Source organism: Barbus barbus, assembly GCF_936440315.1.
Source record: "Barbus barbus genome assembly, chromosome: 43".
In the NCBI taxonomy this organism is placed as follows: domain Eukaryota; kingdom Metazoa; phylum Chordata; class Actinopteri; order Cypriniformes; family Cyprinidae; genus Barbus; species Barbus barbus.
The window spans coordinates 23,663,960-23,687,592 of record NC_136721.1 but is presented as its reverse complement, the minus strand read 5'-3'; the positions used below and the strand labels follow the sequence as shown (position 1 = coordinate 23,687,592).

The 23,633-nt window shown below is 36.7% G+C and overlaps 1 protein-coding gene across 1 annotated transcript; it reads right to left on the bottom strand.

Annotated features, from left to right (window-relative positions):
• Positions 1-1,059: 1,059 nt before the first annotated feature.
• smad7 (SMAD family member 7) lies at positions 1,060-18,561 on the bottom strand. The gene is made up of 4 exons (XM_079405191.1): positions 17,508-18,561; positions 16,304-16,357; positions 12,206-12,277; positions 1,060-1,991 (listed from the first exon to the last, which is right to left on the bottom strand). Exons 1-4 carry the CDS (start codon positions 17,962-17,964, stop codon positions 1,453-1,455), a joined length of 1,122 nt encoding a protein of 373 aa, XP_079261317.1. The 5' UTR covers positions 17,965-18,561; the 3' UTR covers positions 1,060-1,452.
• Positions 18,562-23,633: the final 5,072 nt, after the last annotated feature.

Here is a 23,633-nt window from a genome sequence, read left to right as displayed (position 1 = left end):
TGTGTTCATGGTTTAGTATCTTTGTGGAGTTAGTTGTTTATCACAAGGGGAATAAATAAGCTCTTGGTATTGGTGTCGGGTCGAAGCATCTGTCCGGGTTTCCTGGCCAGCACAAGCTTTAGATGCATTAGAAGAGTTTGGATTACAGAGACCAGGGCACCACCATGACACTAATACCCAGGAATACCCTATAGTCACCAACACGCTCCGAACCGCCTCGAGAGAGACACGCAGACTGAGAACCAAAACTACATTTTTACTGTTATGTTTTCATCATGAAATAACGTCTGTGTCTGTGTGGGAGTCCGGGCTGGTGAATGTCGGTCTCTCAGGGCCGGTCGGTCAGGTCAGAGTAGGCTTACGGCTGTAATCCCCCCAGCAGACGTCCATATCAGGAGCGGCAGGAGGAGGTGTGGCACTCGTCTAGACGCCCGCAGACGCTTCCCCTCCCCCAGAGACCTGCTGTTCCTGGCACACAACCGGCCCACGGGGCATTAGAGTTAGACTGAGGGAATTTTCTCTCACAGAAGCTCATTCACATTGTCTATGAAGCCTCATTAAATATTAAAACATGACACAGATGGAAATAAAATGCGATTCTGAAAATAAAAAGCAATGTGGGTCATTAATTGTGAGATTTTCTATCCGCATGAACCACTTTTGACCAGTGAATTTCCATGACTTTTACAGTTGATCATGATTTCTAGACTGAGTTTATATATTATGAATATATTTTATAGTTTATGTAATAATATATACATAAATATGTATGCTTATATTAATTTTTTAAAAATAATTTAGCATAAGATAAAAATAGACATATACACAAAGTATGTTTATATGTTTTTAAATAAAAAATTAATACTAAATATTTTTACAAATATTTTAGAGCTGAGCATAAAAAATATTGTTTAAATCATTAATTGTTATAGTTCATCTTTTTTTCTGTTTACGGTGTAATATACAGAGAAATTTCTATCTCCAAAATCATAACTCTGCTAAAATATTGTTTAATTTGTGGGTGAAAAAAAGACTAGAAAAAAATGACACTAAGGATTAGCAAAACAAACACAAATTAAGAGATGTATTCTGTATTTTTTGTTTTATTTTGGCATTTCTTTGTTTGCATTTATATTAAGCAAAGTGCATCTCTTTTTCTCATCAACACATTGCACAATACATAAATAACAATGCATATAAAACTTCGTATTTACACGTAATAATATATTTATATTTAACATAAAATACATTTTAGCTTTTATTTCACTTAATTAAATCTTAGTCATTTATTAAACAAGTCCACGTGAGCTTCCGTTTTCCATTTCTCTCGTAAAACATCCTTCGGAGAACTTCTCGCGAAAAACAAAACAAAACAACATAGTCCATAAAAGGTAAGGGCTAGTCCGCCTCCATGAAGAAATGGGGGGCGTGGTGAGGGGGCGGGGGTCGCTGTTATCGGTTATTGAATATGACCTCCAGCCAGCAGGGGCAGCTGCTGATGAACTGCCTGGTGTAGCACTGCCCCCAGCCCTTCACGAAACTGATCTGCACGGTGAAGCCCGTCCGCGGCTGCTGGCTGAACTCGTGGTCGTTGGGCCGCTGTAGGCTTCCCGCCTTCTCGAAGTCGAAGGCCTTGATGGAAAAGCCGGGGAATACTTTATGCACCAGCAGCGTACGCGAGTCGGGGTTGTCCAGTGTGGCTGACTTGATGAATATGGGGTAGCAACTCCGGTTATACACCCACACGCCGTCAGGTTCACGGCTCAGCTGGATGCCGTAGCCGATCTTGGCCCGAACCATTTGCACCAGTTGACTCTTGTTGTCGGAGGCGAGCTGGCCCAAGCAAAAGCCAGTGCCCTGAGGTAGGTCATAAAAGATGTCCAGAGATGGCTCCTGGACGGAGTAGAGGCGCCCAACGCGGGTCTTTTCCTCCCAGTACGCCACCACACACCAGTGAGGCTGTTCTCCACGCTCCTGAAGAGCCAGGGAATCTACAGAGAGACAAGAAAGAAGTGGTTATTCATTATGCCAGTTTAACTTCAAGTGAACTTAATTGAATCCCTGCTGGAAAAGCAAGGAAATCCCAGATTAACATGGTCAAACTGGTTCTCGATGGTGGGTGGGCCAACCAATTAACCATCTAACCTAGATTATGACCAACTTGGACCAGTAAGAACCATCAGAAATTGGCTTTACTAGAGTTTCCAACAGCGTAAAAGTGAACAAAGCGTTGATAGAGGAAGGAAAGAGAGAGACAATTATTCATTATATCATCAAGTGAACGTCAATTAATCATGCTGGAAAAACTTGAAGATACCAGATCAAGGTGGTTAAACTGGTACTTGCTGATCCAAGATGGTTTACAAGTTCTTCCCACCTGACTAAGATGGTATAGCAGGCCGAAACAAAGACCACCAATGGGTAGGCCAACTGATTAACCATCTAGAATAGATTATGACCAACTTGGACCAGTAAGAACTACCAGATATTGGCTTCACTAGACTTTCCAACAAGAACCATTTATTATTTATGCCAATTTAACGTCATCAAGTGAACTTCACTGAATCCCTGCTTGAGATCAAAGTGGTGAAACCAAGACCACCAATGGGTAGGACCATCTAGAATAGACTATAGCAAACTTGGATCAGTAAGAACCATCAAAAAATGGCTTTACTAAAGTTTCTAACAGAGTAAAAGTGAGCGAAGTGTTGTCTGAGGAAGCAAAGAGAAAGAGCCAATTCTTAATTATGCCAATTTAACCTCATTAAGTGAACTTCACTGAATCCCTGCTGGAAAATCTAGAAGATCAAGGTGATCAAACTAGTACTTGCTGGTCCAAGGAGGTCTTCAAGCTCTTCCAGCCTGACCAAGATGGTCTACCAGATTAAAACCAAGACCACCAATGGGTAGGCCAACTGATAACCATCTAGAACAGCTTATGACCAACTTGGACCAGTAAGAACCATCAGATATTGGCTTCACTTGACTTTCCAACAAGAACCAAATATTATTTGCTGGTCCAAGGCGGTCTACAAGCTCTTCCAGTCTGACCAAGAAGGTCTTTTGGGCTAAAACCAAAACCAGCAATAGTTTGTGACCAACTTGGACCAGTAAGACCCATCAGAAACTGGGTTTACTAGAGTTTCCAAAATTGAACAGTGTTGTCGAGGAAGGAAGGAGAGAGCTGAGGAGATAAACTGACTAGATTAGATGGGAACTCTAGCACAAATAGGTAAACACACACACACTTTCACTCCAGCGCATGCCTTCTGTCCAGGAAAACCGTCCTGAGCTGTGCCAAACATATCTTGCATCCTTAATTTCAGTGTACACGAGAGGCAGCGACGGAATGTGAGGAATCTGCCGCCCCGCACAGAGCAGCGCCACTGGCCTCCAGCGCTTGTTTACATTAGCAGTACTGCTTATCATTCGTCTCGGCCGCCTGTGTTCTGTACGCCAACCCGAACAATGTTCTGACGTCAACGCTACAATAAATCTGCAATTGTGCTCGCCTCCGGCAACTAATGGCAGTTTTGACAGCGATAGGAGAGAAATCCGCTGTCAACGCCCATTCTGAGCTTGGTGATTTAACAATATAGAAGACACACCAAATATATAATAATGCAATGAACTTTATGCAACTTAGCTCCGCCTACAGGAAATCTCATTGGTCAACATCTTGCTCTGAATATTAAAAACCATGCTTTTCAGTGAAAACAAAAATGTATCTGACGTCCTGTTAGTATACAGTGTTAAAGTTAAGCAGTTCTTTAGTCATCTGGACTCTTTGTTTGTCCACAGTAAAGACAGTCTCTCTTTAATCTCAGATCGGGTGAGTAGGCCGTAATTTAGCAGTACACTTAATTACGCTCCAGCCCAGACTAAGTTGATGACTAGAGTAGGTAGAGCCATCATTACAACTCCAACAAACATGCTTGTTTGGATGTGTTACCATAGTAATACCATTATATGCTTTGAAGAGCTTACAGTGCCATTTAAGTAGCATTGTATGTGAATACAGTAATGAAAGTGTATATATATATATATATATATTAAAATAACAGTATTACTGAATCATTAAAAATAACACCAAGTGAATACTTTAAATATACTGTGGAAGTACCATGGTACAGTGATGGTGTCAGAATGATTTCTGAAGGATCACGTGACACTGAAGACTGGAGTAATGATGCTGAAAATTCAGCTTTCATCAAAGGACTAAATTACATTTGAAAATATATTCAAATGGATCACAGTTATTTTAAATTGTAAAATGTTTTTCTATTTTTACTGTATTTTTTATTAAAAAATGCAGTCTTAGTGTGCATAAAAGTCTTTGTGAATGGCAAATTGTCATTCAGATGAGCATCAAATTACACTATGTAAAAACCACAGCAATACCATACCAATACCATGGTCTACAGTATTACCATCGCTGAAGCATAGTACAGAACAGCGTCTACTTCCTGTTTACTATTATATGGAGGCGGCTCATTATATAGAGGAGTCTTTATACTGACACACAACTAGCTGTTTAATGTTTAGTGTGTGTGTGGTTGCTATGTGCCAGACTGATGCTATTTCAGTCTTAATAGTTGACTAGTCTCTCTGACGACACCGTGAACAGCAAGCAAACCTGAGTAACACACAAATCATACATCAAACAGACCTCTGACTTTGTGTGTGTGTGTGTGTGTTCAGACGACACAATGCGTTTATTCAACTAGAGCCACAACTGCACAGGTACTTGAGTGTGTGCGTGTGAATGGATTTGCGCGTATAGGTTGTGGATTTACTGCTGTGTGTGTGGCGTCTCTGTGTCGGTCGGTTGGATGACCACAGTGTCACCCCGAATGACATGGTGACAGCCAGACGCAGAGAGTGTCCTGAAATAGAGCGTGCAACATGACACACACACACACACACACACCTCATGTCTTCTACAGCCTCAAGCCTTCAGTTGACATCCTGAACTCTATTAGTCCAAACGCTCTCAACTAGAGCTCAATGAGCTCGTTATTGCACAGAAACAGAAACTCAAGGGTCTTCATGACAAACCTGACTGAATAATGATATTGATTTTAGCCATTAACATTAATATATTAAGGAATATCAAGAGATTTTTAAATGAAAGTTTTAATTTATACAGTAAAGATCTATTGTACAGCACTCTATTTGGAAAAAAGATGTCTTGCTGTAAATTATGGGTTTTAATTTTATTATAATGTACTATATTACACTTTATGAATTCAATTGAATAGACAGGCTGTTTAATGATTCAAAATTTAATTAAACAATTAAAACGGAATCCAGAAAAGTTAAAATTGAAAACACATAATTGGGAAACAATAAAACAGAATTTATGGATAAAATAAAATACAATGAAAATAAATTAATTAATTAAAACTGAATCCAGAAAAATTCAAACAAAGCAGGACATTTATAAACAAACAAAACAGAATTTGAGAAAAAAAAAATGGAATCCAGAAAAACTACAACAGAAAACACAGAATTTGTAAGTAAATAAATAAATAAATAAAACAGAATTTGGGAACAAATAAAACTGATTTCAAAGGGTCCTTTTAAATCTCTCTCTCTTTCTCTCCCTCCCCCCCCCAAGCAATTTCATTCTTTCTCTTCTGGAGGGGACAAAACGACTCTATACACACACACACACACACACACACACACACACACACACACACACACACACACACACACACTCAGGGTCTTTGTTTGTGGTTGAGCTGAAGTCAAATCTCCATTTAGAGCTTTACTGCCTCAGGTAACAAACCATCCTTCCTCTGTCCACACTGGCTCCCTTTGGTCTGAACACTCGAATACCACACACACACACACACACACACACACACACACACACACACACACAGAGTGGCGTTTTTGGCGTATGCCGGGCAAAGTTTTTCCATTTAAGGAGACTCAGCTTTTTAAACAGTCACTTTGTACATCAAACGAAAAAAAAAAAAACAGCAGAAAGTGTTTGGACATCTAATGGAAACACACACACACACACACACACACACACACACACACACTCACACGAGTCACTCAGCAGTCTGGAGAAGTTAATGATTATTTCTGTCTGTCTCCACACACACACACACACACACTGAAGGGAAGTCAGTGTTTTTATTGATCGTCTCTCGTCTGGCTGAGGTTCACGGGAGGCGACGGCCTCTTTTACGACCAGCCGGCGCTCTTATCCGCTGACGGGGTGCGGACGTGAATCCAACGAGTTGCTGTGAGGTCAGGGGTCAGAGGTCAGAGGCCTAAACCTAAACCAATGATGACGGCAGCACACAATAACGTTCAACATGGGTGATGCGAAGTCTTCAGATGCCAATAACACAAGTATGCAAAAGCAGAAATAAAAAATTATTTGAGAAAAAAAAAAAATCAAATTGCAACTTGTGTTTCTCTGTATGGCCGTACAATTTTGTGATGACATATCAATATAAAAAAAATATGGAAACATTACGATTGTAATATTTTACTGTAAAATAAAAAATTAAGTATTTAAAAATAATAATCATTACTGTTTTTATGATTTTTGTTACTAATAAAAACGTTAAACAAAATAAGAATCATTAATATTGTAAAATTTCACTGTAAAATATTTTTTTAATGCAATCATTATATACTAAATAAAACAATTTTAATATTTATCAAAATTTTTATATTTCACAGTAAATTGAGAAATTGAGTATTTAAGACAAAATATTTATTATGATTATTATTATTACTACTGCTACATAAATTTAACTAAATACAAATAACATTACTATTGTAACATTTCACTGTAAAATAATAAATCAGTATTTAAAAATAACAACATTAATAATTTTTTAAAGAAAAGTATTATAAAAATGTTAGTTATTGTGATTATTATTACTAAATAAAAAAATTAAATAAAATAAGAAACATTATTATTATTATAACATTTCACTGTAAAATAGAAAAATGAGTATTTAAGAATAACAATAATAATTTTATTTTACAGTACAACTGCAAAAGTACAATACTAATATTTAACATGTATTTACTAAGATTCAGTCTTGCAGCTTTACAACTAGCTATAGAAGAAAAACGTCCACAGCACAGCGCCTCTTCTGGTAATCATCTGAACTACAAACGAGGGTTTGCGTAGCAGACGAAATGATTGCACACAACTGGCAGACGTTTGGGATTCGTCATGCAAAATACCAACTAAACAAACAAACCCGGAGGCAACTTCTCTGATGTGTGTGTGTCAGTTACGGCTCTATAAATATTATCTTTTTCCTCGGGCATCACTATCATAACAACAATCTCACATGCACTCCACCGAGAGACACGCAGACGGACCAATGGACGGACAGATGGACAGAAATGTTTGGCAGCTTCTTTGTTTGGATGTCAATAAAGGAAACTGGCAATTAGACTGAGAGCCATTACATAACACACACACACACACACACAGAGTCAGGAAAACCTGCAACGCACAGGAAATACTTCACGTCGTCCTCCATTGTGCTCTAATACGTGGATCAGACGGCTGGGATTTTACGACGCTCAGGTTGTATACTGTACGCTCGCCGTGGGAGTGTCGGGCCAAAGGAAACTGTTTATGACATCATGATGATTATGAGGTCAAAGGTCAGCAGTTTAACTCTCTCCACCAATAAAAAGCCATGGCGGTCTCGCCTAAATCTGGTGTCACCACTGATTTTATGAGTGTTGATATGGTGATCATCGGAATAACTAGCGCCATTGTTCCGAATTCAGGATGTTAACAATCGCTGTGGGAACCAAATCTTTGTGATGTGTGTGTGTGTGTGTGTGTACTTTTCACCAGGAGTTTTCAATCGTTTAGATTCCACAGACCCCTAATATGATCAAGTATTATTTGGAAAATATTTAGTTTCTATTAGGCTACATTATTTTGTTTTTCTACTCGGTATAGTACTGCATAGTATTTATTTTCTTATTATAATCAGATTTTTATTTAATTATTTTACTGATATTTTTTATTTTATTCAAATATTTATTTGAAAAATTAATGTTTACTTATTTTAATCAGTTTATTATTTATTTAATTTTTTTTTATTCATCTTTATTATAATATTATAATTTTTCTCATTTATATTTATTATTTTAACCTAAGTTTTAGTTATTATAATAAAAAAAAAATCCCTAATTTTTATTTATTAAACAAACTTTAATTTCTATTTTCTATTATAACTGTTATTTTATTTATGGTATTCTATGTTATTTATTTATTTTAATCAATTTTTTATTAATTTTATTCTAATGTTTATTTATTTTAATCAAACTGTTATGTATTTATCTTAATTCGCCTTTATTTATTTTATTCTGTTTTTATTTATTTATTTTAATCATCTTTTTATTTGCTTGTTTTTTTCTCAAATTATTTATTTTCGGTTTCATTTCATTTATTTTTCTAATTTGTATTTATTTATCTTATTCTATTTTAATTTTTTTTATTAATGTCTTTTTTTTAGCCTAATTTTCATTTATCTTTTTCTATTTTTTATTTATTTTAATAATTTTGTTTTTTTTTAATTCCATTTTAATTTATTTTAGTCTTGTTTATTTAATATTTATTATTTTTAAGTTTTTACACTATTTTTCCATAAACTTTCCCCCATCCCCACCAGCACTCCCTTCCAGACCCCAGTTTAGACAACCAGTCGAGCCTATTGAGCGGACACGCCTGAGTTGTTGTTTTATTCTCATTTAGACGGTAAATAATAATAGTATGATGTTCAATTGTTCATTGCGATCAAGCAGCCAGTTGGACCGGAGACAGCGAAAGACTTTCTGAATGAACGGATCACGTGTGTGCGTGAGAATACATGCTGTCTGTCTGTGTGTTTAGTTAAGCGATTAGATTGCGGTTTCAGAAAATGTTTATGGCAGAGGTGTCTGGATCCTGAGGGCATCTGTACTGACTTTCTTCTGCTATGTTCCTCTTCTAGCCTTGTTTTGAAATGGATGAAGAATACCAAGCTTGATGGCACAGGAAGTGGCCGGTAATGAGCAAAAAGCACAACAAAGCGTTCACAGTTCAAAACATGTCGTCAAATCAAGTCGTTCTGGACGTTCAACTAGCCGCTTTGTGTCATTTTCTCGTAATGTTTTCTTTCCACTCGGCGGAGGCGCCCGGGAGGCCCTACCCAAGACTTAAGGCTTTTTCCTTCGAGGCATGATGTCATTTCCTGTGCTGCCCTTTCCTCCTTGGCTAACCCAAACAACCCTGAAATGAGGCACGGGTTGCCACGGTAACAACGTTTAGGCCCCTTAAGGGGGGATTACGGCTGGCGAGGGCCCTTCAGACATTCGCGGGACGTTTAGAAAGGCCTGATTGTAGATCAGCGGAAACAGCTTAACTCCAAAATCAAGTCATTTCTACACATCGAAAGCAAAGATGTTTAATATACAAGTTAAAATGAGGTTCGACTGATCTGATGCCATACATTTTGCACAACTCAAAACAAGCAAAAAAAAAAAAAAACTCAAGAATAGTAGCCAACTAAAGTGCATGTGAAAATATGAAGTGTTTTAGTTTTAAACTTGTTGCCTTGGCAACTGTCTGACATAAAATAGGTTTAAATTGAAGTACTAAAATTACTTAAAAAAAGATTGAAATAAAAAATATTACAAAACAAAAACGAATAAAAATGTCAAAAGCACATACTAAAATTACTAAAAATGTAAATAAAAGATATTACAATTCCAAAAAAACAAAAGAAAAAAATGACAAAAGCACACAAAATTACTAAAAATAATTTACAATTCACAAATAAAATAAATTGAAAACATTAACTTAAAAAAATAGGCTTGGCCAATATAGATGATATTATATATATATATATATATATATATATATATATATATATATATATATATATATATATATATATATATATATATATGTAGTATTATTAATATAAAATAAAGAAATATAAAAAAAATTGTACAATGTAAACCAACACTAACGCTTTATAATAAGGTCTTATTAGTTCTTCATTAGTTACAACTGTAATTTTTAATATTTTTATTAAGTAATATTACCAAAGATTATTTATTATATCGCTCACTCTTAACTAATGCATTACCTAAATGAGACTTTATTGTAAAGAAACCCTTTATCTGTCTGTCAGCACAGGAAGTCTGTCTGTCATATTAAGGTTAACTCTTAATTCAGAATAAACAGGACAAACAGTGCTCAGACTCTCATCCAATAATCCCAAACACACACACACACACACACACACACTCATATACATCATTTAAGTTCAAGCATGTTACGTAGTGTCTCTCTGCCGTCTCATCGCAGTGAGTGACTTAGGAGGTCAGAGAGACGCTTTCATTGGGAGTGTGTTTCCTGTCTGCCCGACTTTTCTTCCTCTGCCTCAAACCTTTTCTCCTCCCCCCTCATCTCTCTGAGCTCCATTCACTCGTTTCAGCAGGAAAAACACACCTCTGAATGAAAGCGGGACGCAAACGCAGTCAGAAATGTAAATGGAGTCGGGAGGAGGCGTTTGTCCGGGTCTAAAGTGCTCCATCTTTCATCCCACACACACACAAACAAGAAACATAAAACAAATGCCGGTGGAGGCCAGGGAAAGGGAGCAGCGCGCACACACACACTGAATGCAGTACTTTAACATGTGTTTATGTAAAGCTTCCATCATTTAGCCGCTCTTATCTGAAAACCCATCTAAAGACCCTTCACACACACACACACACACACACACACACTTACTCATTCACTCCACTCAGCGCTGAATTAAACACCATCATAAAAACTCTTTAAAGTCGCTGTAATGAGAACCATCTGTACACAGGGACCCGGCCTAGACCAAACGAATCCCTCTCTCGCTCTCGCAAGGTCTCTCGTAAACACAATCGCCGCTGTTTGCGTGCGTTCAGAGCTCAGGACGGGACGAGCGACCAGGTTTGGTCTACTAAAGGACAACATTCACAAACACATACCCCTGTTTACAGCGCAGAGTCAACATGAAACCAGTGATGGTATTGCCAACTAAAATTAAACTATTACATCTTTTTTTTTATTCGTTAATTGAAATAAAACCGAAATTAAATATAAATATTTGTAAAAATTTACATTTAAAAATTAAATAAATTAGTGATGTTTTTGTTAACTTAAGAATTAAAAATAATTTTAGTTATTGAAATAAAGTCAAAATAAAATATAAATATTATATGAAGAATATTATATTAGAAATGTTGTCTTGGCTATTTACTGAGATAAAATAAGTTTAAGTATTAAAAGGACTAAAACTAATATATATACACTATATAATATATATATACTACTAAAAATGAAAATATAAAAAAACATGCATTAATAAAAATGACAAAAGCAAACAATTTAAATGAGAAATGTTGGCTTGGCTATTGATTGAAATAAAATAAGTTGAATATTAAAATGAAAAATGAAAAAAAGTAATATTTAATTAAATATAAATATACAAAAAAAACAATAACAAAAATATTTTAAAAATACATTAATAAAAATGACAAAATTGAAATGTTGCCTTGGCCGTTAACTGAAATAAATGAAATATAATATTACAAAAATGTATAAAAAAATAAAAACGGCACATAACTAAATCTTAAACTAAAATTAAAAAATAAATTATAAAAATAAATGCTAATGTTAATGTTAAATAGAGCACAAGTATTCATTTATTTGGTCATTTATTTAGAATAAAATATAAATAACACTACTTTTCTGTACTGTGTGTTTCTGATCAAACAGATTTGATTGATTTAAATTGGTAAAACAATGCCTACATAGCTAGTTGTCTATTAGTTAACATCATCCAGTAGACTGCATGGCCTTGCAGACATCAGTGGATCAGGAAAGTATTTTTAGATGCACAGGGAGTTACAACATTTTGATGAAAGATTTCAAAGACAAATACCTGTTCTTTGGAGTAATGTGCATGATAAGATCAGGAATGTGCATTACGGAAGTAAATATGGTCCGTTTTGATTTCATATTGACTTTAGCACTCGGTTTTGTGGTGTTTGCTGGTTTTAGAAGACGATATAAGAAACAAATCTTTCAACTCTCTCTCTTCCAGCTCCTCGGCTCTGTTTAGGATTCACCAAATCAGCACAGATGGGTTCAGAGACGGTCTTGAGCTCTTACCTGAGAACCCCATAGGGGCCGAATACGCCGTTCCTCCAGTTTCAGTGGAAGCAGGCACAGAACCTGGAGAATCTGCGGAGAAACAGAGTGACAGCTGTCAATCACAGGGTTAAAAGACCCGAAAAATACAGATCGGCCTCATTCTGGATCGAATCGTTTGAATCCAGCGGATATTCATTTTCCTGCACCTTCCACTTTTCTGTCATGCTAAATAAATAAAGTGTTTGTGAGGTTGAAGTCTGCGCCAAGAAAGCTAGCGGTGATTAGCGAGCGAGAGCGGCTGTGCTCTAATAGCAATACACTGTTTAGCAGGATATACTCCATCCAGGCCAAAACAACGAGCTAGTCAGGAAATAGCAGCAGCCTTGAAAACTGTGTACAGTAAATTCTCTAATTGGCGTGCGAGTAGACAGGAAAAACACCCTGTCGCTGCCTCTTTCATGTTAACCCTTTAATAAACGAGGCTGGAATATTGTCTCCATATGTTCGGATCTAACGTCAGTATCCTGGAGTTACTGTCGATCAAACAACTGCAGGAGAAAGAGCGTCAGTCATCTGAAAGCTGAACGTCTCCCAACGCAGATCACTTACGGTGGTAATTAACGGTAAAGATAATCACAGATCTGATTCAGAGCAGTTTAGCTAACACATGGTTTATGCTAACAAAGCTAAAGGAACAGGCTAATGCTAACTTGAAGTACTTTTCCAAATGCCAAGCTTGTGATTTTGAAAACACCTCAAAAGTTAGCATTAGCCTGTCTTACAATCTTTCTCATCAAATGAGCTTTTGCAAGGCGCGGACTGAATTTAACATGAATAATTTACCAGTAAATAGTCCATTTTGTTCAATGTCCTAACACGAACTAGCATGCTAGACACAATGAAACCGTTTCCCAAAACAGATCAAGAAATAAACAAGTTACATACATAGTGATATATGGTAAATATAATCATAAATCTGATTTGGAGCAGTTTAGCTAAGACTTGGTTTATGCTAACAAAGTTAAGAAGTGAGAAACCTTTTGTTTAAATAGCTAAAATAACAGGCTAATGCTGATTTGTGAGGTGCTTTTCAGAATCTCAAGTGTCTAACATAACATGGGATTTTGTAAAGCAGACCACACTGTAAAAAAAAAAAAAAAAAAAGTTGAGCCAACTTAAAGATTTTTTAGTTTTCGCAACTTATTTTTGTAGGAAATTCTTAACTTTTTGTTGTATAAACTTAAAACAACAAGTTGAGAAAACTCAAAAATCTGCTGAAGTTTGTTGCCTTAAAATTTGAAGTTGGCTCAACTTTTTTTTTTTTTTTTTTACAGTGCACAAGTTAGCATTAACACTAGCCTGCATTACCATAAAAACATCAAAATAGCTTTGTTTAAATGTTTTTGTGAAACATTTACTGACTAAATGTAGGATAAAACATGAATCATTTAATGCCTTTACATAAACTAGCGTCTTGACAAGATTCTAACGTTGCAAATCCCAACATAATTATGAATAATGATAAAAAAAAGTTCACAAATACATACATAAAGCATATCTAATGTCTAATATGTTTTCCCAAACTGGGGTTCATAAGTTAATTAAAAGCTAGTAATTAATAAAATTTATTAAATTAATTTATTTAAAATCAAAATTAAACACTTACTAAAATTTGACATATTTGATTTGTTTACTTTTATGTTACCATTTACCAATATCAAAAATTTTGGGGAATCACTCGAGGGAGATTTCCATTGACGTATCATTGATTTTCCATGAGTTTTGGACATGTACCACAGTGACATCCTACCACGTGTAAGGATGATGAGTTTTTAAGTTTAGGGTATTATCACAATTTGTGAGCATAAATTGTGAAATGGTGTCACTTTCGGAAGCAACCTTGGGAGCTGGACACATTCCCTGAGCTGTGGTCAGTCTAATGAGACACATGGGCAAACCTGAACCTGACCACAAAGAGAGAGAAAGTGAGCGAGGAAAAGATGTGGGATCAAGCAGCAGCTTCAAACAAGTTATGATTCATTTTCCAGGGAGCAAAAACAGCTTTGAAGCTGTCCGTCTTGGACCATTCGATCCTTCACAAGTACAAGCTTCAATAACTACACTGAAACCTCAATGTCCAGACAAACGATCCAAACGTCTTTAAGACTCAAATCAGACGAGTCTAGCGTGTAAACGGATCCCGTGACGTGGCTAAAATGACAACCACAATCTCCGCAGCGCACAAAAGCATTTGCAAGTCAACCGAACTCTTCTAGAATTTAGCAAAGCTAACGACATTTCACTAGTTCTTGGCGAAACTTTGCTTTCTTTGTCGTTATAAGTGTGAATGTTTGTGTCTGAGAGCTTACAGTGATTGATATGCAAATGAGCTTGCATCAACGGCCGTTTCATCGCACCTAGACATCAGCAACGTGTGAATGTGACAGTCGCCCTAAACCACTGTCAAACTGTCTCCCTCGCCCTGACGTCATCAATGAGACACAGTCACACACACACATTCGAACAAACGACGAACAACTTCCTCCTAGCGTTCAGCGTCACTCTCTTTCAATCAGAGAAAATCGCCCGTCTTCTATTGTTCTCTGTCTCGCGTCCAAGAGGCGAACGCAGCTAATGGAAGTGTGTGTGTGTGTGTGTGTGTCCTCACAGGAAATGTCCTCCCCAAACTGGCTTTCCTGTCCTCCACCGCGGCGCCTTTTCTCGTTCACATTCTTGCTTTCTCTCTCAGTCGCTCCGAAACCCCAAACTGATTCATAAAAGAAGAATGACTCAAAGATCGAGAGCCAATGTCAGTCAGCGTAGAGTCGTTCCCACACACACGTAACTATAAACATTCTCGAGACGCACAAATTTGGGCTCAAAGAAAGGATTTGGAAACAGGCACTCGTCGAAGCTGGGCTGGATTGCTCAATGCGTAAGTGATACTGTTTAACTGAGCAGTTTTGGCTGGGATTGAGAAGGATCTTTACAGGGCGATCGGCAGGAAACCTCATCCGGGACGCTGCCAAACACAACACGCTTATCTGAAGCCAATATACAGGACATGCTCAAGAGCCATACGGCATTATGGGTAGAGAAAACGCAAACGCTCAGAGGAAAGACGCAAAGCGACACTCCCAAAACCTCAGATTAATTCGGCAGATAAATCAGCTCTCTCAGCTTTTCCTTTATGTGATCCACATTTCCGAAGTCCTCGTCTTCTCCCCTCGCAATCATTCAAACCCCTTGCATCATTCGGACCAAACAACATCATAACGTCTATTACACAACGAATCATTACCATATTCATATACTGTGCTATTCATGCATTTGCTCCAATTACTAGCAATTAGCATCTTAGAGAAGTATGGTAATCATTCAGTACTATGGTAGAAACACTAAAGTATGTATGAAATCATGCCACACAATGATTACTATCTTCATAAACCACATTATTACTATGGTACAACAGCAAACTTACTGATATTTATAAAACAGTATCATTACATATAGCAGGGTACTAAATGATTACCATATTCATGCACCATGGTATTTATGTGGTAAAAACACCATGGTATTACCATTGTACATGTCCAAAACCTTCATTGCATGCAATGTTTTAACTCAAACAAAACTTTTTAAAGTCTCCACATCTGCTTAAATTTAAGACGAAACTTAAACACACCAGGTGTTTCAGAAAATCGGTGGGATGGTATATAAATGATCAGAATACCATGATATTACTATAATAAATGTCCAAAAACTTTCATCGCAAGCTATTTTGGATTAAAATTAAACTTTTTGAAGACTCCACATCTGTTTACATGTAAAATTAATGGGATGTTGGTATTTCAATGGTATTACCATATTAAATGTGCAAAAAACTTACTTATTGAAGCAGTTTTCAATTCAAAGTTTTTTTTTTTAAGATTCCAAATCTGCTTAAATGTTCAACTTTTAAGGTGGTTTAAGAAAGATCATTGGGAAGGTATTTAAATACTGAGAATACCATGGTATTACCATAGTAAATGTGCAAAAAAAAACTTCATTGCAAACAACTTGAGACTTTTGAAAGACTCCACATCTGCTTAAATTCAAGAAGAAACTTCAACTTACCAGGTGGTTTAAGAAAATCGGTGGGATATCTTGAGTACGGGGGTGGGGGGGATTCTGGAGGAGAAGAAAGAGAGGGAGAGAGAGGCTGTGAGTGGAGATGTGGGCTGATGATAAGGCCTGGCATTCTCTGGGAAAAGTGTTTGTGTAGTGCTGAGGGTTACAGGCAGGACAGCTCTGATAAACACACGGCCGCCTGGCGCCAGACTCCGCACACACACACACACACACACACACACACACACTGATCACTGCAAACTAACTTCACTGAACACTGGGGCCTCCGGCGGGTTTCACATGAACAACCACAGACTGGAGGTCCAGTCCAGCTGAAAACTCTGTTGCATTTATCCACATGGAAACACAACATTCATCACTCTATGAGAATAATAATTATAATCAGTAGCTCATACCAAGACACTTGTTTGATGAAACAGTTGGTTCAGCTACCAAACAGACCACATATGATGAATGTAAGAATGTGCATTATTTGCCAAAAATACTTATTGTAATTAACTTTATATGACATAGAGAGGTTATATATGAAGAGTTTATTTGCAAAAACAGATAACTGTTTTTATTAATTTTCATAAATCATGTTTTTTGTTGCATTATCATGTTTTTATCGTGTTAGTTAGCTGTATTTGAAGTTATTATTATTCAATCAAGTTTTTAAAAACTTTAAGTTATCTGTTTTTGCAAATTAACTCTTCATATATACCAGAATAAAATATGAATTCTTAATCAAACTCTTTATGGCAATTTTAATGTTACTAAATATATATTATTTATTATCTTTTATATTCTTTTTTCTCTATTCTATATCATATTACTAAACACACACACACACACACACACACACACACAAACATGCTGTGTGTTATTATAGTACTGCATAAGCACTATATGGAACATTTACAACAGCCAGAATAATTTTAGTTCAAATCCCCTGCATTCTTTACTCCTCTATTCTATTCTGTTCTATTTAATTCTATTCCATTCTAAGCTGTAATTAAACGCCACTGTTATGTGAATGTTATTATAGTCCTATACGAGCACTCTATACTTGATCATCTGTAGAAGAGCCAGAATAAGCCTATATATGTATTTCACCAACTAAAATAACTCGTATGTGAGAGAAAGATGCAGATTGATCACATTATTTCTGAAAACAGCTCTAGATCTGTGAGAGGAGAGACGGTCGTACCGAGCTCGCACAGTCTGCTCATATGATGCGGGTTGCAGCACACGAGGTCCGGGTTGATTTTCCCGTAAGATTCACAGCAAGAGAGTCTCTTTAATTCCGAGGAATGCCGGAGGTCCGGCCACCGGAACACCTTGTAGAGCAGCAGCGGCAGCGGGAACGACTGCTGACCCAGCCTGGCGTCCGCTTTCCCCGGCAGGAGGAGGCAAGGGCTCCGCGCTCCGCCGCGGGACTCCACCGCCTGCAGGAGCACCTCCAGCTGCTTCTCCTTGATCTTCTTCAGGACCGAGTACGTCAGCGCCTTCAGTTCGGCCTCGGTGCCGGGGTTAGGTTTACTGGCGCCCGGTTTCCCGAGGCAGCAGCCCGCGGCGCCGCCGGTGTCCGCGTCTCCGTCGCCCTCCGCGGGCGCACGGCTCCTCCAGAGTCGCCTGACGAGCCCCGATCGTTTGGTCCTGAACATGCGGGACGACAAGAGGGTTCCCCGGCTACAAAACGGCCATTTTGTCCGCAAGTCATGAAGATCCGGAGGTCCGAATCCACAGGCGCAGAGCAGACGGCGGAGAAACGGCGAGCAGGAGAAGCGGACGCGATCCGTTTCATACGCCAGACTTTAATATTTCACCTCACGGAATCCAAAAGGGAAAAGCTGAAACGACTGTCTGGGTTTTCTGGACACGGTCTCGGATGTGATGTCAGTGCGCAATCATCGGAACCGGTCCGCGAGAGACGAGTCCGCGCGTAATCCACAGCGATCGCTCGGGTTGGGGATGATTAATCTGCCGTTTTCTTCGTTTGACATCAAATCTGCAGCTCGGATCGGACAGACAAAAGCCGTTAAATCCACATCAGAACCCGCTGAAGAAAACCTCTCACGACAATTCGCACGGTACGATAATACAACGCTCCAAATATCCACATATATCCGTCTCCAGAGCGCAGACGCGGGGAAGTTTCCGAGTCGATGAAGAACTGAAGGACTGAGAACGAGATGAAGATCAGACGCCTGTCTCTCCCTCTCTCTCTCTCTCTCTCTCGGTGTGTGTGTGTGTGTGTGTGTCTCCGCGTCTCTCATTGGCGCGCCGGAGGTCATGTGATTGTCTAGACACCCTGTCGCTTTAAAAAAAAAAAAGAACAGGCAGGAAAAAGTGATTGTGTTGCGCAAACATAAAACAAAGTAACATGTACATCAGACTGACACATCGGACGCGGAGTTTATAAAGTTACAGTGTAACAGATGGAATTAGAGGCTGTTGTTGTGCTATGAAGTCTCATTAAAGGAAACACACACACTGAAAATACACACAAACTCAAATGTTTTTGTTATCATGACATGTTTAGATGGAAACATTTCTTTTAAGTAAATTGTGAAATTTGAATACAAATATACTGAATTAACAAAAGAATACGTATGCATATATTTATATGTGTGATTCATATTTGGAACAAAATAGTAAATCAATTATTTTTGATAAATTGATTTTATTTTATTACATTATTTGTAAAATTATTTTAATAATATTAAATGGTGAACTCATTATTGACTATTATTACTGTATATTATATAATCTAATAAAACATTGTATTTAATATTATTGTATAATATTATCTAAACAAAATAACATTAATAAACTTGTAATACACAACATGTATATTGCTTTTTATAATATATGAGATATTTAGATGTTGAAAAAATAGTTTAATTGTTTTAATAGTAACAATAATAATAATAATAATTATATTGGCAGTGTTTGTAAATATGTGAACATGTTCCTGTCTGTATAGAAGAACACATGAACTGCTGCCGCCTATTGGTGAGAAATACACACGCACGCGCGCGCGCACACACACACACACACACACACACACGCGCGCGCGCGCGGGGGGCTGAAAGAGTCAGTAACGGTGATGAAAATAATTTTTCTGAGGATATGCAGGGCTTTGGTGCATCAGATGAGTCACGGTTCAGTCTCACAAACAGCTCGCCTGTCTGCTGTTCCTCTCAAACCCTGAACCGTCTCGGGGGTCTTTAGGGAATGAAGGGGTCGCGACCTCCGATCAATGGCGCGCGCTGCGTGACAGACGGGCTGCGTGCGCGCTCACAATGACTAGCTGCGTGCCTCCTTTCACGATGACGTCACGACGGGAACGCGAACCCGCCACCGTTCCGAATAATGAATGAATGAATGAAATGACCCGCTTCGGAGTTCACGATCACATCATTCCATAACAGACAGAAAGACAGACGCAGAGAGAGAAAGAGCGTCACTACAGGACCCCAGAGAAGGAGATGATGATGATGACGATGATGGGCTGCTATTGTTCATGAAGATCTGCTGCTGTCTATCCATCTATCTTTAATAAATAATTACATTTTAAATCATTTTTTATTTAAATATTTCATATGCTTTCTAATTACAGTTTTTTATTTGTAATAATTTTCTCATTTTAACTTCTTATATTAATTTATTATCCTAAATTAATAAATACAATGTTTATTTTTCTGAATTCTTTCAGTCCTTGATTTACTGTTATTTAAATAAATTTTCTACTTTTTTATTGATTATGGATTCTTTTAGTGCTGTCAAATGATTAATCGCATCTAAAATAAAAGTTTTTGTTTACATAGTATGTGTACTGTGTACATTTATGTATATATAAATACACACACATGCATGTATATATTTAAGAAAAATGTTGTTTATATATTATTATATTTATGTATGATAAATTATATGAATATAAATATATACATGTAAATATTTTCACAATATATCCTGTATGTGTGTGTCTTTATATATACATAATAAATATACACAGCACACACACATATGTAAACAAACTTTTATTTTGGATGTGATTAACCACGATTAATCATTTGACAGCACTAGATTCTTTTATCTATGCATGCATGCTTTTATTTATTTTATACATTTATTTAATGTAGTCAAACACAAGCCCTGCGTCAGGTATTTGTTCGTTTTGGCAACACTGACCTGTGAGGGAATAACATTCCTGACCCGAGGCAGGACTCATGGACTCACCTGATAGATCAGCAAGAAACTGCATGAAGCTCAGATGCAGATGATGATATGATGGAGAACAGCTCAGCTCAAACTCTGCCTGCGGCTCTAATAAATGAGCAGATCTCACAGACCTCACTCCACTGGAGGAACCAGAAGCAGCGTCATGTGGTCATGGCCTGATATACTAATCAGTCTTTCTGAGAAGTAAAAACACCTATAAATGGTCTATATATACAGCATAAACTCATAAGCATAAACTCAGCATAAATTTCCTGCAGATCCAGCATGTGTTCACATTGTGTCAAGTGTATTGAACTGGATTCGTCCGGCTGATGTGAATTTCTGAGAATTCCTGCATCTCACACTGAAGCAGATCAATTGACTGCTAGAATCCCAAACAACAGACCACAGGAAGCTGACCCTGTTGATGAGGTCAAAGGTCACGCTGTGAGAGTGGAACGAAAGCAGAATAGAGAATGCAGAGTATAAACAAACTGTCTATCTTTTTATCTGTCTGTCTGTTTTTATTTTTTTAGCAATAGTGATTTCAATTTTTTAGTGATAATTGTGAGCTGCTTTCATTTTTTAGACATGGTTTGGAATTATTTTTTATTTTTCAGTGATAGTTATGAGCATTTTAACAATAGCTCTCATTGTTTTTTATTTATATATTTGTTTGATTGTTCTGAGCAATTTTTATGTCTTTAGCAATAGTTCTGAGCGATTTAAATTTTTTTATAGTTCTGAGCGATTTTAATTTTTTATAGTTCTGAGCGATTTTAATTTTTTTATAGTTCGAAGCGATTTTAATTTTTATAGTTCTGAGCGATTTTTATTTTTTTATAGTTCTAAGCGATTTTAATTTTTTTATAGTTCGAAGCGATTTTTATTTTTATAGTTCTGAGCGATTTAAATTTTTTTATAGTTCGAAGCGATTTAAATTTTTTTATAGTTCGAAGCGATTTAAATTTTTTATAGTTCTGAGCGATTTTTATTTTTTATAGTTCTAAGCGATTTAAATTTTTTTATAGTTCGAAGCGATTTTAACTTTTATAGTTCTGAGCGATTTTTATTTTTTATAGTTCTGAGCGATTTTTATTTTTTATAGTTCTGAGCGATTTTTATTTTTTATAGTTCTGAGCGATTTTTATTTTTTTATAGTTCTAAGCGATTTTTATTTTTTTATAGTTCTAAGCGATTTTTATTTTTTATAATTCTGAGTGATTTTAATTTTTTATAGTTCTAAGCGATTTTAATTTTTTATAATTCTGAGCGATTTTAATTTTTTATAGTTCTAAGCTATTTTTATTTTTTATAGTTCTGAGCAATTTTTATTTTTTTATAGTTCTGAGCAATTTTTTTTTTTTATAGTTCTAAGCGATTTGTTTTTATAGTTCTGAGCGATTTTAATTTTTTATAGTTGTAAGCGATTTTAATTTTTTATAGTTCTGAGCAATTTTTTTTTATAGTTCTAAGCGATTTTTATTTTTTATAGTTCCAAGCGATTTTAATTTTTTTATAGTTCTGAGCAATTTTTTTTTTATAGTTCTGAGCGATTTTTATTTTTTATAGTTCCAAGCGATTTTAATTTTTTTATAGTTCTGAGCGATTTTTATTTTTTTATAGTTCTAAGCGGTTTTATTTTTTATAGTTCTAAGCGATTAAATTTTTTTTTATAGTTCTGAGCGGTTTTTATTTTTTATAGTTCTAAGCGATTTTAATTTTTTATAGTTCTGAGCGATTTGTTTTGCAATAGTTCTTGAGCAATTTTTATTTTTCGAGATAGTTCAGGGTGATTTTTATTTTTTGCGACAGAATATGTATGCAAATAGGTATGAAAAATAATAAAAATGACAATCATATAAATTACTAAATTAAATTGGCTAAGTTTGAAATTTAAATGTAATCTGAATATATATACACAAATTAAATTTCATTCAAAATGGTATAAATCAATTTGATAAATAATAAATAGCACTGGCAGCTCTGACTATTAAACAGCCTCCTAACAGACGTCGTTGTTCAGCGCTGTCAGTGTAAAAGCCTGTAGCTGTAAACGGCAGCATGTTAAAGACCGACCTCTCCTCACAATCACTGCAGCACTTTCATGTGTTCAGCCTCTCAGAATGTATGTAATTACCCTGCTGTATAGAAGAACACAAGCTACATGAAACTACGACTAATGGAGCCACTATAAGGGCCAATGCGGCCCCTATACCGACAGAAGAAAGATTTCGAGAGCTAGAAGAGGACGTTTACTGAACCTGAAAGCCAAACTGATGGAACGAAAGCAGAAGAATCACGTCACTGAGAGATTTGACAGACAGACAAACATGCAGAAGGAAACACAACAGCAGGGAAGTGCATGCGGCCGGTGGCGTCTCGTCTAGCGGTCGGCACAAAGCGGCTCCCTGAAAGAATCAAACGGGACAGGAGCCCCAGATGGGACGCCATATGCCCCGCTCTGCCTGCGTCTCTCAATGGATGCCACTGTAAAAGCTGGAACTGCTTTATGACCATCAGATGAACTCTAGACCTCACCAGCTTGATATGACTTTCAGTTGCTCTGAAAACTTTGGGCCATCCACTCACTCGAGTGCTTCCTACACAGAGAGCTTAGAGATCCGCTACTGAAGAGAAAACAGAAAGATAAACCAGAGACCGCACTGCATCTGGAACGACTGTTCCATTTGGTCAACAATTATTGCTATGCGGTTACTAAGGTGTTCTGAGCAGTAATGTTATGTGGTTGCTAAGGTGTTCCAGGCGGTTTTTAGAATGTTATGCATTTGCTAACATGTTCGATTTTCTTTTTTTAGCAGTTGTTGTTTTTTTGTTCTGAGCGATTTTTATTTTTTAGAGAGAATTCTGAGCGATTTTTTAGCGATAATTCTGAGCGATTTTTATTTTTTAGAGAGAATTCTTGAGTGATTTTTTAGCGATAATTCTGAGCGATTTTTTAGCGATAATTCTGAGCGATTTTTTAGCGATAATTCTGAGCGATTTTTTAGCGATAATTCTGAGCGATTTTTTTGCGATAATTCTGAGCGATTTTTTTTTTTGTGATAGTTCTGAGTGGTTTTATTTTTTAATGATAGTTCTTAGA

Bases quoted from the DNA above. Each gene is read 5' to 3' on its own strand.
- smad7 (XM_079405191.1), bottom strand. From the start codon at position 17,964: ATGTTCAGGACCAAACGATCGGGGCTCGTCAGGCGACTCTGGAGGAGC. The intron at 12,278-16,303 runs GTAAGTTGAAGT...GTTTCTCCGCAG, and splicing joins CGATTTTCTTAAACCACCTG to ATTCTCCAGGTTCTGTGCCT. The intron at 1,992-12,205 runs GTAAGAGCTCAA...GTCTCTCTGTAG, and splicing joins GGCCCCTATGGGGTTCTCAG to ATTCCCTGGCTCTTCAGGAG.